This window comes from Colossoma macropomum, unplaced genomic scaffold (assembly GCF_904425465.1).
Source record: "Colossoma macropomum unplaced genomic scaffold, Colossoma_macropomum, whole genome shotgun sequence".
Taxonomy (NCBI): domain Eukaryota; kingdom Metazoa; phylum Chordata; class Actinopteri; order Characiformes; family Serrasalmidae; genus Colossoma; species Colossoma macropomum.
Window position 1 is genome coordinate 605,486 of NW_023495967.1, and position 17,943 is coordinate 623,428.

Below are 17,943 nucleotides of genomic sequence, written 5' to 3' on the forward strand. Positions count from 1 at the left end.
TAATCAATAAAATCGTCCAGTCATGTCATATTTACTTTACACACTATTCAATGTTAAAAGAATCATTCTTACAGTTTATTTCATTGAACACATAGCAGTTTAAACCTGTGTCCCACAAGTTATGCTGCTATGGTAATATGTTCCTCCTCTTAACATGGAACATTCCCTACACCATGATAAAGACAGGATTTTGCATCTTATGGAACTTGGGACCAGTAAGTATACAACCCTGTCTACAGGAAGTTGGGTCATGACAGAGGAGATGATTATGAACCTCTAGGTAGAATGGTGAATATGTGTAACCATGAGGGTAAATAAAAACAAATGGACAAGAAGTTGACTCGTACAGATCAGAATATTCTGTCATTTACAGTGTACAAATATACAAAGTGAGTGAGAACGATGATTGAAGTGCTGTGGAGGGTCAGCAGGCACGTGATGTCCCGGAGGAGACATCTAAGAACTAAGAAAAGAAGCAAAAACACGACTTGTAAAATATTTTTGTTTTAAAGTGTCAAAAAATTGTACTTTTTTCCCCACAATAATGCGATTCCTTAGGTCTTCATATCAACCAGCTCTTCTACACATCTTGCCTAAAATGTCCTGCCTACAGAGAAAATGTATAGTTATTTATACATCGAGACAGTTGTATGCCAAACTTTTGAACACCTCTGATCAAATACATGTTTTGTTTATTTTTGAAGTGAACAAATCCTCTACAGAAAAAACCAGTTATTTTACTGCACAGTTTCTGTTAATTTGAGTTTAACTTACTGAAATAAATAAAACATAAAATATAAAACGTGTCATAACTTCCGCACAGGCCACATTTCATGTTTAAACTTTTTCCCAATATTCTCTCTTCGGTAACATTATAGGCTGTAGCTGTGGAGGAGTGGGTGAATGAGCCCCTGAGTGAAACCATGGATGAAAAGCTTGATATGTAATCAAGCTGAAGTGAAACGTGTGACATATTAGCGTTATAAGGTTCAGGGCTGGTTGCTGAATATTAGGGGCTACAGCCCCTGAAACCCAGACCAGGTGATGTGACTGATCGGAACCCTCTGTTTTCTGATCTCTTACTTGGTTCTTTATCTTTACCACTGTCACATCAGAACACAGGCTTTTAGTATTGTAGGCCTAAACAAAATCTGAGAGGTTAGTGAGTGATATAAGTGTCATTCACCCACACTGTATTGTTCCAATGAGAACTCATAGTGTCTGTGCCTGTTTGAGATCGGTTTTCAGGCCAAACAAACGAGCCAATAAACAAACAAATAAATATATCCTTGAGCTTGCTACCCAGAATACTCTGCGCAGTAAGGTGTTGTGTTATTTTATATTACGTGTTTGTATTAGTGCGTTGGTCAGGAAGTCAGTAGTCGCCTTCCTGCTGCTGGTTTTGAATATGCAACAACGACCAATGTGTCCCCTCTAGTTTTAAATCGCCTGGCCGAAGTGCGGACTACTGTTTTATATTATAGTAGACGGTGTTTTGACGATGTTATGCTGCAACCACGGCGTGTCGGTGACGGGATTTAACCAAGCTGGCGACCCGGACTGGCGCTGTAAGGTGAAAGTGAAAGTAGCTTCAGCTCTGGACGCCAAGGAGGAGAGCCGTTAGTAAAATATGTTTAAACACGGTATCACCTCTGTGGACCATGTTGCGAGACAGAAACTGATATAAACTGCTCTTAAATGTGAGCATTTTTAGCTAAAAGCAGGAGTATACATACAAAAAACAGCAAAGGTAACCACAGTTAGCATCGTGCTAGTTGTTTTGAGTAATTTCTGCAGCGCGCGGAGCTATGAAAACATTTTACAGTGTGTTTGAGTAGAGCTGCTCTTAAAGCACATCTCTCTCTCTCTCTCCCTCCCTCTCTCTCTCTCTCTCTCTCTCTCTCTCTCTCTCTCTCGCTCTCTCTCTCTCTCTCTCTCTCTCTGCCCCTCTTTCTCTTTGTGTTTATGTAGGATTTTAGTAGTTTGAACCTATAGGAGGATATAAGATGGCAACTGCAAGAAACAGTAAGTCAAACTCTCCGATATTTATCAGTGCTGTTATATCATTTTGGTTATTATAATTATTACCCTGATAGCAAGTGGATAGTGGGCCACTGTTCCACTGGTGTTTAAGCAGAGTATTAGACAAAATTCCACTTATTATCACTCATTTTCCACTCACAGTCCAATTTACTGATTTTCCCTTACTTCCTTTCTTCAGTTATACTTTGTAAATTAGTTTAGTGAATAATTTTAATCTAGCACAGTGTCAGCAACAAAATGACTATAAAATCATTTTATATCAGGCCTAGTCATTATTTTTTTCTCTCACAGTTGTTTGTAATATTTGTGTTAGTTTATTTTCCCACATAAAAGGCTCTGTGCATTTAAAATCTGTTTGAGGAGATTTATGCTCGCTGTCTGGGTATTATTATAACTGACAATAGGTGTTACACTGTCAACCATGAAAGTACTGCTGTATCTGAATGAGTTCATTCTTATCATAAGGAAACTAAAGAAGAGTAAAACTGTATGTGTTTGTTTTCCTACACAGATGAGTTTAAACTCCTCGGACCTCGTGATATAGATGAGCAGCCTCTCTCTGCTGTCACTCTGTCCTGTCACCTGTCTCCTGAAATCAATGCTGTTGCCATGGAGATCAGGTGGTTTAGGGAGACGGACTGTGTTTGTCTCTATAAGAACAGGCAGGTGACAGAGGGGAGGGGCTACGAGGGCAGAGTGAGTCTGTTCATTCAGGAGCTGCAGAGAGGAAACGTCTCCTTACAGATCAGAGACTTCAGAGAGTCAGACAGAGGAGATTATTTGTGTCAGGTCACCAGTGGAGACACAACAGAGGAGTGTACTGTGGGAACATGGAGTAAGTATTTTAAAACTCTGCCCTGCATAAGCTCAACATCATAATCTGTGTCTTATCTTAGAACAAAACATGAAGGGCAGCTGCATTGCAGTAGAATTAAGGCAATTCTTTGTCACCCTGCTGCTTACATCTACTTGTGGATGTAAAAACATAGATATCATCTGTATTTAAAGATTGATTACTAAAAAAAAAACACATTCGAAAATACCCAAATATATTCATTAGATAGAAGACAAATCAAGAAAACCTTGAAAAACAAACTGAAATACCAGCAATCCCCTTTTTACAATAAAAGGTTTTCCAGAGAAATCAAGAGGCTAATAAAATGCACAGAATTGCAGTGGTGGACACCACACAGCCAAAAGTAAGTGGACACCCAAAAATCACATCCATGTCCTTGTGGAACATCTCATTCCAAAACCATGGAGCATTAATATGGAGCTGGTCCTCCATAGCCCACAACTCTTCTGGGAAGACTAGATTATAGAACATACCTCTTGGGATTCACTCCTTTTCAGGTAGAGGGGAATTAGTGAGGTTGGCCACTGATGTTGAGTGGTAAGATCTGGCTCATAGTGAGCAATTCAGTTTATCCTAAAGGTTTTGGATGAGGTTGAGGTCAGCACCAGTGCAGGCCAGTCAGGTTCTTCCACCACAGACAATTTCTTAATGGACCTTGCTTTATGCATAGGGGCACAGTTATTGCTGAAACTGGAAAAGACCTTCCCCAAACTGTTGCCAAAAATTTGGAAGCTTTCTCTAGAATGTCATTGTATGTCATGTATTGTTCTCCTCACATTTGGCAAACTCAGATTCATCTGTCAGACTTCAAGATGGTGAAGCGTGATTCACCACTCCAGAGATTACCTTTTCATTTGGCACTGCACATGGTGATCTTAGGCTTGTATACAACTTTTGTACAGCCGCTTGGCCATTGAAACCCAAAGCATGAATCCCTGAAATTGGCAGATCCAATTCTGTTGTTGCTTCCAGAGGCAGTTTGCTGCAACTGATATATGCTTCAGCACTTCACAGTCCTGTTCTGTGAGCTTGAGTGGCATCTACTGCTCATCTGGACTATTGTTGCTCTTAGACATCTCTCTTTCACAGTAGCATCTCTGACAGCTTCCTAGTTATTGAGTTCAGGTGTTTCAGCCACACTCCTTGGTAAGTGTGCAAAAAATAACACATAGCCATGCAGTCTCCATAGACACACATTGTCAGTACTACTGAAGAGCTCACTGATTTTAAGCATGTCACTGTCATAGTATGCCACCTTTCCACAAGTCAGTTTATGACATTTCTGCCCTGCTAGATCTGCCCCTGTCAATTATAATTGGCATTATTGTGAAATGGAAGCATCTAGGAGCAACAACAGCTCAGCCACGAAGCAGCACACATATAATAAGTCAGAGAGTGGGCTGATGAGTACTGAAACACACAGCCTGTAAAAAACTGCCTACCTCTGTTGCATCAGTAACGATGGAGTTTAGGAAATGGGTTTCCATGGTCAAGCAGCTGCACATGAGCCTAAGATCACTATGCACAATGCCAAGCATCAGCTGGAACTCTAGAGAACTCTACCTACCAGAATGCCTAGTGCCAACAGTAAAGATTGGTGGAGGAGGGATAATGGTCTGGGGATGTTTTTCAGGGTTTGGGCTCAGTCCCTTAGTTCCAGTGAAGAGTAATGTTAATACTAGCATGTAAAGACATTTTAGACATTTATATGCTACAACTTTGTGGCAGCAGTTTCGGGAAGGCTCTTTCCTGTTCCAGCATGATTGTGCCACTGTGCACAAAATGAGGTTCACAAAGACATGGTTTGGTGAGACTGGTGTAGAGGAACTCCAGAGTTCTGACCTCTATCTCACTGAACACCTTTAGGATGAACTGGAACATTGATTGCGAGCCAGGGCTTCTTGTCCAACATCAGTGCCTAACCTCATGAATGTTCTTTTGACTGAATGGGCAAAAGTTCCCATAAACACACTGCAGAATCTTGTTGATAGCCTTTCCCAAAGACTGTCTACTATAGTTGCAGTATAGTAACATATTTTTACAGCTTTCTTTTTTCTTGTGTATATATGTTGCTGTTGTTCATAATGGAAGTGTTAGGTATTTTCTTGGTTAGGGGTTGAGTATCTGCTGTAGGTTTACACTTCACCGTTTAGCTGAATATCTTCATGGAGCTGTATTGAAAGCATTGAGTGACTGTGCAGTAGTGAAGGATGAGAGTACAGATGAGAAAAGGAGATTTCTGATAATGATATAAAGTGTTAACAAGATGCAGTGCTCAAGTACTTTAAGTGCTCTTATTGTAAATAAGGTTTTCACATGGTGTTTTATCTAACATTGTGTTGCCTTCTATTGTTTTACTCAGGTCCTTTCTCAGAGGTAAGTGAATAGTTATTATTTCTCCAACTGAGGAGAATAGCTGTTTTTAATATATTCACTAAATTATTAAAAATAAAAAAATACTAAAATACAATCCATATACTAACATAAAATTGTGTTTCATGTAATGTTCACGTGTTATGTTTTATTTTTTTTCCAATATGTTTAAAAATTAATCATTAAATCCACCCGATGCCCGCTTTCAATTAGTCCAACCAATGCCCACTCTCAATTAATCCACCCAATGCCCTCTCAATTAATCCACCCAATGCCCACTCTCAATTAGTCCAGTCAGTGTCCACTCTCAATTAATCCAACAGATGTCCATTCTCAATTGGTCCAACCAAAGCCCACTTTCAATTAATCCATCCACTACCCAGTCGCAATTAATCCACCCAGTGCCCACTCTCAATTAATCCACCCAATGCCCACTCTCAATTGGTCCAACCAAAGCCCACTCTCAATTAATCCACCCAGTGCCCACTCTTAATTAATCCACCCAATGTCCACTCTCAATTGGTCCAACCAAAGCCCACACTAAATTAATCCACCCAGTACCTACTCTCAATTCATCCACCCAGTGCGCACTCTCAATTCATCCAACCAATGTCCACACTCAATTGGTCCAACCAAAGCCCACTCTCAATTAATCCACCCAGTACCCAGTCTCAATTAATCCACCCAGTGCCCACTCTCAATTCATCCACCCAATGCCCACTCTCAATTGGCCCAACCAAAGCCCACGCTTAATTAATCCACCCAGTACCCACTCTCAATTAATCCACCCAGTGCCCACTCTCAATTAATCCAACCAATGTCCACACTCAATTGGTCCAACCAAAGCTCACTCTCAATTAATCCACCCAATGCCCACTCTCAATTAGTCCACCCAGTACCCACTCTCAATTAATCTACCCAGTGCCCACTCTCAATTCATCCACCCAGTGTGCACTTTCAATTAATCCACCCAGTACCCACTCTCAATTAATCCACCCAGTGCCCACTCTCAATGAAATAACCCAATGCCCACTCTCAATTAATGCAACCGAATTCCCACTTTCAGCTAATCCACCCAGTACCCACTTTCAAGTAATCCACCCAATGCCCACTCTCAGTGAAACAACCCTATGCCCACTCTCAATTAATGCAACCCAATACCCACTTCCAGCTAATCCACCCAATGAATGCAAACAGTGCCCAAGATGACTTCTCTGAATTAGTGCATCTGGTTCTCATTCTGAATGAATCCAACCAATGCCTGTATCATGAAATATCATGGAAATTTGATTAAAAACAACATCCTGTCTGTTTTTGTCTTGATGGCTTGATTAAGTAAGTTAATTTAGTTGGTTGTTTTAAGTAGTAATTGTTTGTCAGTTTTGGCATCAAAATTATTTCAAGATATCTTCTGATTCCTTTCTGACAGAAATGAAAGTCAAACAAAAGCCTTTAAATTAGCAAAACAAAATAATGTTATCCATCTGACATCAGTGACCCTTCCTGTAGTTTTATTTGCTTGGATCACCTGCCCCTTGTTTTAAGAGAGTACAAAACAGTCAGCTAAAAAGAAGAAGAAAAAAAAATAGGCTGATTTCTTGTGTTGCTAACTTTTTTGCTGTCCTTTAACATTTTTTGAAGACTGCTGTATTTTGATGATAGTTATACTGTAATTACTTTTCATTTAATTAAATAATTAAAGCAGGACCATGCATGACATCTTGATATTATATTATTCACATCTACAGATGCCCATCTCAAGAGAAGCGGAGACAGGTGAGTATTAAGCCGGAATGGCGATGACTTGATATTGATGACTGCATAACAGGCTTTATGTTACAAAGATTGAATGTTTTTTGCTGTATTGTGTGTCCAGAGTGGTGAACATCATAATCAGCAAAGAGGCTACCACTTTACAATAAGAATATCCTTATGAATAGTTTATAATTAGTTTATTAATGGTGATTAATTAGGTTAAATTACCTTACCTTACCTTACTAGATTACCGTAAAAAGAATGAGCAAATAGATATAATATGTTGATAAAAAGAGCAACAGTAAGCAGTTATATTTGATGTATATGAATATCTGATGAAGCTGACAGCTTGCTGACTGATAGAGAAGACAAAGTAAGCCGTAACCAGCAAGATCTGAGGTTTAACAATACAGATTAGTGTGGGTTCACTTTTAGGCAGACAGGTCACTGTTGCCCTTTTTATTCATGTGTTGTAACTGCTTGTTGCAGCAAAAGACTGGCATAGTAAATGTATGTGGAACTCTTTCTCCAGCCTTTGTTTAACCAATCATGTTATGAAGTTCTAATCTCTGGGATTTGCAGTGTTATACCAGTGGTGTGCATTTACTTTTTCGCTCATGACTTAATGCTGCTCATGATACTCAGATTAAACACAATTCTACCTTAAAAACTAACATTTAAATCTTTTATGACACACATACACTGTGCCATACATGATGCTTAAGCCATTCCATTACATTAGAGGCAGTTAATCAAGAGATTGTCAAGAAAATGCAATACCTGATATACACTCCTATATATCACTACTTCAAACATGTCAAATTGAAATCAGGTGCCCGTGATCAGGTGCTAGAGATCAGAACACCATTAGACAGTATCTTTTTTTGTCTTATTTAAACTAAAGATATTTGGTCTGGTTTGCTTTTTGTGTCAAGATTATGCCTAGATCAAAAGAGCTCTTTGAGGCCTTCAGTAAGAAAGTTGTAGATGCCTAGTATGCCCACAAAGCAGAATGGTAAAAAGTCCAGTAGTATCCACCTGTAGCTATCAGGACTCTGCCCAGGCTGGGCAAAGCCAACTACCTGGCAAGCTACCTAAAATAGTTAGCTAGATAAAGTGCAAGGAATAAAGGGTAATGAAGCTTAGAATAACATTAAATATATAAAAGAAGCCCCCAGGTAGCCAACTAGCCAGTGGGCTGCATAGCCAGCTAAACTGTTGGTGAGTTAGATTACATTAATATTAGGTAAATAAAACAGTTACGATTATTTTAGCATAATTATGTAACTACACCATATGATTTGTTTGCACTAATTTACCTAGAATAAATGTAAAGTAGGCTTAGTTCTCCTTGCAGTGTCAATGGTTAGCAACTGCTCCTCTAAAATTAAACAGGGCCAGGGTAAGGGATAAGGTCCACACTCAGTTATATATGTTAAATTAAGCAAATAAACAATAATTGTACAATAAAGTTGCCAAAAATGCCAGATTTAAGCTTGTTTTCTATAGAGAATGTGATAATGTGATTTTAAGAAAATCAACAAAACGTGTCATTTGACCAGGAGTATTCAAACTTTGGCATAGCACAGTTTATTGATGGTTTTAGGGCAAATCTAATTTAAAATTAGAGAAGTGGTACTTTATTACAGCATCAGCAGTCATGTTGATTTGCGGAGTTGACACCACCATCCCAACTTTCCAAGTACGAATTTCCATTTGAGATGGCGTTTTTTTCCCTTTTGAATTATAAGCTTCAATTTAATGCAACATTAGTCTTTATCGCTGAAGCTAGATGTCACTCAAAATGTTTTCCAAAATTCTACTTTTGACAGTAGTTAAAAAGCATGTGCTGGGCCTCTTTAAGTGTTTAAAGGTCAGTTAACCCCATATAGGGATTAAACCTAGACCTGAACTGTATTTTCCTTGCAATGGAAAATCTCCTTTTAGAATGCTGTGTAGGCCAGGACTAGGCTTAATCACTATCTGGGAAACTGACCTTAAAAGTCTAACTGACAGCAGACTTCTTTAGAACTTCTACAGAATATATATGTCCACCTACAGAAAATACAGATGTAACTTACTTACTTTGTCCCTCACCAGATTCTCCTCAAGCTCCTAAAGTCTTCATTTCTCAGGTGAGGACATTATACTAGTAGAACAAATATTCTCAATAAGATGCCTTAATAAAATGAATATTATTATGATTATTACTATGATTTTTAAGAAAACTGGTGTGTAATTTAATGCTACTGTAGTGTTAATACACTGTGGCTATCGTAAGATAAATAAAATCAGCTGAGGCTGATGTATGTTGTTTAAAGCAAAAATAGAGTGCTGCATTTATCAGAAATCTATATTATTAGTAATATCATCACTCAGTGATTCCTACTGGTAGATCAACAGAGATTTGAACTGAGAAACAGTTATTGTTCATATAACATGTATGTAAATCTTCACACTGTTCTATTCACTGACACAGGAGACCAGAAAATGGACAGAAGAGGAAAGACTGAAAATGAAGGAATCTGCTATAGCTACTGGTGAGTTCTAAACCAATATAACCAACCCAAACCAAAACAAAACAATTAACCTTTTAAATTCAAATATTATTAATACTTTTATTAACTTAGTTTACTAGTTTTTAGTTTAATTTAATTGTACAGTCATGTAAAGTAAGTACAACCCTATAACATTTTTACCTTTTTAACATTTTTGGTGATAAAGATATCAAGTCTTCACTTAAACAGTAACAAGTGACAGTCTGCAATATTCTTATGTAGAAAAAGTAAGTACTCCCTGACATATATTACTACTTTAAATGTGTCAAATTGAAATCAAGTGCTTGAAGATTAGAATTGTAATAATTTGTAATGATTAGAACACTGTTAGAGAATATCTTGGAGGAATTTGTCTTATTTACACTTCAGATATCTGGTCTGGTTTGCTCTTTGTTATTGGAGTTTGGGGTATCACCATGCCAGATCAAAAGAGCTCTCTGAGGCCTTCAGAAAGAAAGTTGAAGGTGCGTTTAAGATTCCAATATCTGGAAGATCATCTACAAGTGATTTAAAACCACTGCCAACTTGTCCAGGCCAGGCTGCCCCTGTTTAACCTGAGAACAGACCGTAAGATTCTAAAAGTCTTCAAGAAGCCCAAAATTTCATCACAGGATCTGCAGGTAGCTCTTGCCACTGTTGATGTTAAGAGTATGCATCTAACATTAGAGTGAGACTGTACAAATGTAACCTACATGGAAGGTGCACTAGGAGGAAGCGTTTGCTGTCTAAAAAGAACATTGAAGCAAGACTAAATTTTGCTAATGAATATTTAGGAAAATACAAGGACCTCTGAACAATTTGCTAAGGACAGATGAGTCAAAGATAGGGTTGTTTGGCTACAGGAGGAGAATCATAGCAGACTGCATTTGATCAGAAGAACCTCACACCAGCTGTACAGCATGGTGGTGGAAATGTTATGGTTTGGAGCTGCTTTGCTGCCAAACTTGCAATCACAGAATCAACTATGAATTCCCTCATTCATACCAGAGAGTGCTTGAGGAGAATGTGAGACTATCTGTAAAAAAAGTTAGAGCTCAAAAAGTGGACCTTCTTCAGCTTCAACGTCGCCTTCAACTTTATACAAGTAAGTCCACCAAACAGTGGCTCATAAGGAAGAAATAGAGGGGGAAAGGCCTGGTAAAAGCCCAGATCTGAATCCTACTGAAATACTGTGGGGATCTGAAACAGGCTGTACATGCAAGACAGTCCTCAAACATTGCGCAGTTGAAAGAATTCCGCATGGAAGAATAGAAAATTCTTCCAGTAATGTCAGAAACTGGTAGACAATTAAAGAAAACGCTTACATAAAGTTTGTTTTGCCAATGGGGTCAAATACCGATTACAGAAGGTAGATGGTGTACTTGAGTTTTTAACACAAATGATATTTCAGTTAATGTTTAAATGATTGCAAACTCACATTTACTTTGTTTTTCTTCTGTTACAGAAAGTTTATCTGTGCACACTGTTTAATTAAAGATCAAATACTGATATGTCCACATATTTTAGAAAAAAGAGAAATATGTCATGGGGTGTACTCACTTCTTCATGTGACTATGTGTTAAGTTTAAGTGTTTCTCACAGAATTTTCTTTTTTTTAATTAAAAAAAGACTTTTGACTGCATAAATAATTCAGCTGACTCTCCTACAGTTTTAGAAATTTGGTCTTGTTGTTAATCATCAAGATATACTGGTCAAGCATATTGTAGAGGATGTGTTTGGTTTTTACATTTTGTGGATATTCTTTGTTTGTTTGTGACACAGTTTTTTTGTATCTAGTTATCTGCTTCAGTCTTACATTGGAGGATCAGTTTGTGCCACTAAGGTTAATGCATATTGTAGGTTTACGAAGAACAATACAAATGCAATGAACAATAGCACTGATAAGTTTCTCCATCTTTATACCTAAATGATGTCTATTTTACATGAACAGCAGTTTTTACTACAAGACAGAGAAGTTTGAGAGTTGGAAATGCAGTGGTAGATTTACAAGGTTGAATCAGCTTTGAGAGAAAATCAAAAATGTTAATGCCCAAATGGATCTTGAATGTTAATTTGTTTCTCACAGAAATAACAGGACAGGCTAAACTTCTGAAAGACAAAGAGAGCCTTCTAATGGAGAGAAATGCACAGCTGGTGGAAAAAGGCAAACAAATTCAAGAGAAAGAAAAACTTCTAACAGAAAACAGAGAAACGCTTCAGACGAAGGACAAGATGCTGGAAGAGAAAGAAACACTTCTCATGGAGGCTAAAAGCAAACTGGCAGAAATAACCAAAGAATCTAAGATGAATCAGATGTACCTGAAAGATAAAGACACACAACTAGAGAATCAGATCGAACTGCTGAGAGAGAAAGAGACTCTACTGGAGAAAACAGAGAAAGAGGTAGAAAGCAGTAAAAAGCAGCTGGAGACTCTGAGAAAGGAACGGCAGGACAAGAGCAGCAAACTACAGGAGATGATGATCCTACTGGAACAACAGAAAACTGAACTCACCTGTCAGCAGAAAGAGTTAGAAGAGAAAGAACAACAACTGAAACACACAGGTAAGAATTTAAGACACAGACTGATTGTAAAATATCTGACTGATAAATTAATATTCTGTCTTTATCATTTCAGCCCAACAGAATTCAGACCTACAGACTGAAACTGAAACACTGAAAACTCTCATTTCTTCTCGGACAACTGGTGAGTTTCCACATTTAACCTCAACAACTTAGAATGAATTCATCTCTGACATTCATTTGTTTATGAAATTTAGTGCTTTTCTTTCACAAGATCTTCTCCAGACTTTCTTAACAGAGATAAAATCTAAAGTGCTCATGTTTCAACACTGATTAATAAACAGACTTTCACTGCTATTGTAAATCTCAATAGTGAGTATTAGTGAATAGCTAATACAGAGATAATAATGCAGATTTTATTTTATCACAGATTTAACTGAAAGGTCCAAACAACTTCAAGAGTCCAAAAACATTCTAACAGAGAGAGACAGACAGCTAATGGAGAGAGAAAGACAAATTCAGGAGAAAGACAAACTTCTCACAGAGACACAAAATGAACTGAGACAAACAACAAAGAAGTTAGAGGATAATCAGAGGGAAACTAATGAAAGATTAGAAAGTGTTAATAAACAGCTTGAAGATAAAGACACACAACTGGAGAATCAGATCAAACTGCTGAGAGAGAAAGAGACTCTACTGGAGATCACAGTGAAAGAGGTGGAAAGCTGTAAAAAGCAGCTGGAGACTCTGAGAAAGGAGCTGCAGGATGAGAAGATCAAACTACAGGAGATGATGATCCTACTGGAACAACAGAGAACTGAACTCACCCGTCAGCAGAAAGAGTTAGAAGAGAAAGAACAACAACTTAAAAACACAGGTAAGAATTTAAGACACAGACTGATTGTAAAATATCTGACTGATAAAATTTATATTCTGTCTTTATCATTTCAGCCCAACAGAATTCAGACCTACAGACTGAAACTGAAACACTGAAAACTCTCATTTCATCACAGACGACTGGTGAGTTTCCACATTTAACCTCAACAACTTAGAATTAATTAATCTGACATTCATTTGAAATTGACTGCTCTTCTTTCACAAGATCTGCTCCAGACGTTCTTAACAGAGATAAAATCTAAAGTGCTCATGTTTCAATACTGATTGATAAACAGACTTTCACTGCTATTGTAAATCTCAATAGTGAATATATGCAAACGAATCCAGAAATAATAATGTAGATTTCATTTTATCACAGATTTAACTGAAATTTCGAAACAGCTTCAAGAGTCCAAAAACATTCTATCTGAGAGAGACAGACAGCTAATGGAGAGAGAAAAACAAGTGGAGGTGAAAGACAGACTTCTGACAGAAAATACATCAACACTTCAGATGAAGGAGAAGATTTTAGAAGAGAAAGACAAACTTCTCACAGAGACACAAGATGAACTGAGACAAACAACAAAGAAATTAGAGGATAATCAGAGGGAAACAAATGAAAGATTAGAAAGTGTTAATAAACAGTTTAAAGATAAAGACTCACAACTGGAGAATCAGATCAAACTGCTGAGAGAGAAAGAGACTCTACTGGAGATCACAGTGAAAGAGGAGGAAAGCAGTAAAAAGCAGCTGGAGACTCTGAGAAAGGAACTGCAGAACAAGAGCAGCAAACTACAGGAGATGATGATCCTACTGGAACAACAGAAAACTGAAGTGAGTGAAAAAGACAAACAGCTTGAAGAGAAGGAGAGACTTCTAAGTGAGAGAAACACACAGCTAATGGAAAGAGACAAGCAGGTTGAGGAGAAAGACAGACTTCTAGAGGAGAGAAACAAGCAGCTGCAGGAGAGAACAGATCCAGACTCAGCAGCTCCAGCCAGGAGGAGAAACAGCATGTTGGTGCCTCCATCCAGTGAGTAACTACTAAGATTGCTTAAAGAATTAAACTAATAGTTTACGTTTGAACTTTTTATGAATATGTATAACTTTACCTTTTTATTATATATTGTTTTACAAATGAATCACACATTGTAGTTGTTAAGCTAATCAGAATACAAGCTTGTAGTTCTTGATTCTTATCGTAAATCAAGCCTGATGGCCAGTGAAGAAGACCTTTGCACCCCCTTAGTTTTGGACATTAACATTTTAATTTACTTCTGCCATTTTAAATAGCTGGATTATTTTTCAAAGAGATTTTTCTGATTTACTCTTTTAATGGTCAAGTACTTTACTTTGTTAGTTGGATAAAATATCTTGATTTGAATTAATGTGAGGTACTGTCTCTGTTCAGTTTGAGGAATTAAACCTCTTTCCTAAATACTAGTGGTGCAATCAATAGATACAACATGCTGCAGCATTGTACTACTATTATTATTATTAATTGACCATATGAACAGTGTTTCCCCAGAATATCCTCTATTCTGTTTGAGTCTTCAGGGTTCTGAAAGGCTGGTTCATAATTCCTCTGATTGTGGCCATCCTTTTTTGCTGGTCATCCTCTTCCTCCTTTACCTTCAACTTCACTAAGCATAATGATCTTTTCCAATAAATCGGTTCTTCTAATATGGCCAAAATAAGACAGCTTCAGTTGGGTTATCTAGGCATTGGGTGAGAGGTGAGGCTTGATTTGTTTGGGGATCCATTTGTTTGCCATTCAAGGTACTCTTAAAAGTCCTTGCCAACACCATGGCAACATTGGGCATGGGTAGGTTATACATCACACATACTCAAATTACATCACACCCCTCAGATTGCATAGCTTCACTCAGAGAATGTATATTTTACTCATCCTAATTTCAAATGCCCAGAATTTCAAAATAAGATATACATCATAATAACTCATTGTTGTTAATTTCCAGTGAGTGAAGAGCTCTGGCTGGTGCTGCTGGGGAGGACTGGATGTGGGAAGAGAGCAGCAGGAAACACCATCCTGGGCAGAGAGGACAGGAGCCAGGCTGGAGCGTCTACAGTGAGGCAGCAGAGTGAGAGCAGACAGGGAGAGGTGGCTGGGAGGCAGGTGACTGTGGTGGACACTCCTGACTGGTTCTGTCCTGGACTCTCTCTGGAGGAGCTGAGACAGGACGTGGGACTCTGTGTCCATCTGTCTGCCCCAGGACCCCACGCCTTCCTCCTAGTCATACCAGTGAAGCAGTCTACAGGAGAGGAAGAAGGAATGCTGGAGAAAATGGAGGAGATCTTTGGAGAGAGATGTTGGAGGAACACCATGATACTTTTCACTGTTACTGATGAAGTCCAAGAGAAGAACATTGAAGAGTTTATCCAGTCAGGAAACCAGGAGGTCCAGAGACTTGTGGAGAAATGTGGGAACAGGTTTCACTGTCTCAGCGCTAAGGAGAGTGGAGATGGTTCTCAAATCTCAGAGCTGCTGGAGAAGATCGAGAAGATGGTGGAAGGAAACAGAGAGAAATTCTACAGCAGTGAGATCTACTTGGAGACACAATCTCAGATCAGAGCAATAGAGAGTAAGGTCATGAAAGAAAGAGAAGAAAAGAGGGTGATGGAAGAGAGAGAAGTTAAGGAAAAACTGGAAAAGGAGATGCAGAACTCTCTGAGAAGGATAGAGGGAGTAATTCAGGAGCATGAAGGAGACATCAGGCAACTAAATAATCGAACAACTGAACTGGAGAGAAAGATGAAAGAAGAAAGAGATGAAGAGAAAAAGAGAGAACTTGAGAGAGAGATGCAACAAGAGATAGTGAAAAGAACAGAATTGGAGGGACAGTTGAAGAGGCTAAAAGAAAAGAGAGAGAGGGAGAGGAGAGAGATGGAGGAGAGACACAGAGAGGAGATGGAGGAGATCAAGGGAAGGTATGAAGAAGCGACAATGGAAGTAAAGAAAAACCTCATGAAGATCTTTCTGCCCGAACTCCAGGCCTCAAAGTCAAAGATGCAGGAAGAGTTCAGCAGACAGATGGAGGAGAAGGACAGAGAGCTGGAGACACTGAAACGAAGTCTTTCACAGCTCGCAGAGACTCACAGTCTGCTGAAGGAAGCATACCAGACAACAGTGTTGAGCATAGCAGGTCCAGAGCAAGAGGAACAATAGTAAATATGGGAGTAAAACAATTGGGACACTCTTATCAGTACATGCAGAAAAAGAGAGAATGAACAGGACAGAAGCAATGGGTGAAGCCTGTAAAGTATATATTCTTTCAGACCTTCTGACAGCTGAAAGAAATGATCAACAGGTCTCTATGCTCTGACTTGCACTAGCAACACTAGTTTAAAGGTGCTACAGCTCATTGCAGTTCACTGTATAACCTGCAGAACACTTAAAGGATATTGCTCAGAATATTTTTCAGATTTGTGCAGTGACCTGCAGTTTTCAAACACATTACTGACTCATCAGTTGCTGCTGGAAGTGGAGATCCTGAAGGGTCTTTCAACAGGGCCTTTCTGGTCACATCTTTTATTTAAATGAAGAAGTTCAAGCAGTTAATTCAGTTTAATTCATACCAATATCAAAGCTGTGCTCCAATTATTTTTTTAGTTATAAATTCTAAAAGTTTGCCCAGCAAGTTCTAAACTGCATCTTAAGTATTCAGTTTGTTCACAATCAGAAATACAGAACCTTTTTAAATTAGTTGATATGTTGGCATTTTGGGTGCCTCTGCAAGAGATTCCATGCATAATCCCTGTTAGGAAAATATTGGGTCAAACCGGCCAATAAAATGGATTTTTATTTGTGAAGCCATTTTGGATTTATGATGTTGCTTCAAATATTGAATTCAGAAATTCAAAATAAAATGAAAATGCTAGACATGTAGGTACACATCATAAATCAAATTTTGTTAATAAATTATCCAGTTGTGATAGTATTAAGATAAAACCAGCTCATTTAATGTTAAATGTTGTATTTATACCCAATTAACATTTAATTTCCATTATAAGCAGTTGAATTCGATAGTTAAGTGAATATGGAGGCACCACTGAATTTTTGATTGGTGCACAGCTTTAAATTTTGTATTATTGCATGTTTTTGTTAAATTTTTTTAATGGAAGTCAAGGCTGAACAGGCCCTAGGTGAGTTTGTAAGGAATAACCCCAAATTTCTACGAATGCACTGTGAGTGGACACAATGCTATTTTATTTTGTATTATTACCAGTGGCACTGTCTGATGCTGATTTTGCAGTAGTCAGCACTTGAATCAGATGTTGATGTCTTATTTGTTGCACACCATCCAGTATGTAATATTTTGAATACAAGAACAGTATTGTAAACATTTGTATATTTGTAATTTAAAATTGTACATATGTTTATTAGTTGGATCAATTTACAATGAGTAAATTGGTATACCAAATTATCAATAAAAATATATTTTTAAAAATATTATTTTTTATGATTATTATATATGATGATTTGATATTTATATGACTGAAGCTGAACACTTACAAGGCACAGGCATTAGTAGAGCTATAATAATGCATGTGATCTCTTTAACAGTATAAGAAAAGTAATAAATGCAACTTTTTTCTATAGTTATCAAATGTAAAACCAGCTTTAGCCTAGGTCTCATAACTGATTTCAGTTAATAATTATATCCTCCAAAGTCTAATTAAATATAATTTAGTATATTATTATTTCCACAAAAATTCTTTAAAGACAATGACCCAACTGTATTTGTTTAGTTAGCAATGAGGAAAAGTGTCAATAAGAAGACATACATGTTGTGTGTGTGCGTATCTGTACAAACCATTTTGATATGTGATTAAGGTACATTTAAAGCTTCTGAAAATTTCTATGCATCTGCACAGTCAGAATGAAAGATTCTGTGCAGGTACTTTTTTAGTTCATCAAGGTACAAACAATGTAAATGTATCCTCAGAAGTTCAGCAGTGGT

At 37.8% G+C, this 17,943-nt stretch overlaps 1 protein-coding gene across 5 annotated transcripts; it reads left to right on the forward strand.

Annotated features, from left to right (window-relative positions):
- Window positions 1-1,374: 1,374 nt before the first annotated feature.
- Window positions 1,375-17,318, forward strand: LOC118803841 (golgin subfamily A member 6-like protein 22). Of its 5 annotated transcripts, none has more exons than XM_036564353.1 (13): window positions 1,375-1,750; window positions 1,972-2,025; window positions 2,555-2,878; window positions 5,262-5,275; window positions 7,021-7,048; window positions 9,128-9,162; window positions 9,507-9,567; window positions 11,651-12,127; window positions 12,201-12,269; window positions 12,516-12,962; window positions 13,037-13,105; window positions 13,341-13,994; window positions 14,941-17,318. In XM_036564353.1, the coding sequence occupies exons 2-13, from the start codon at window positions 2,007-2,009 to the stop codon at window positions 16,146-16,148; spliced, it is 3,405 nt and encodes a 1,134-aa protein (XP_036420246.1). In that variant the 5' UTR covers window positions 1,375-1,750; window positions 1,972-2,006; the 3' UTR covers window positions 16,149-17,318. The 5 variants fall into 5 exon arrangements, with proteins under 5 accessions (XP_036420246.1, XP_036420247.1, XP_036420248.1 ...); XM_036564354.1 differs by having other exon boundaries at window positions 1,375-1,619; XM_036564355.1 differs by having other exon boundaries at window positions 1,375-1,573.
- The last annotated feature ends 625 nt before the right edge of the window (window positions 17,319-17,943 follow it).

What these genes read in the sequence shown, in the direction of transcription:
- LOC118803841 (XM_036564353.1), top strand. An exon ending in CTAAAGTCTTCATTTCTCAG is followed by an intron (nt 9,163 to 9,506) that starts GTGAGGACATTA and finishes TCACTGACACAG; the next exon opens with GAGACCAGAAAATGGACAGA. An exon ending in CATTTCATCACAGACGACTG is followed by an intron (nt 13,106 to 13,340) that starts GTGAGTTTCCAC and finishes ATTTTATCACAG; the next exon opens with ATTTAACTGAAATTTCGAAA.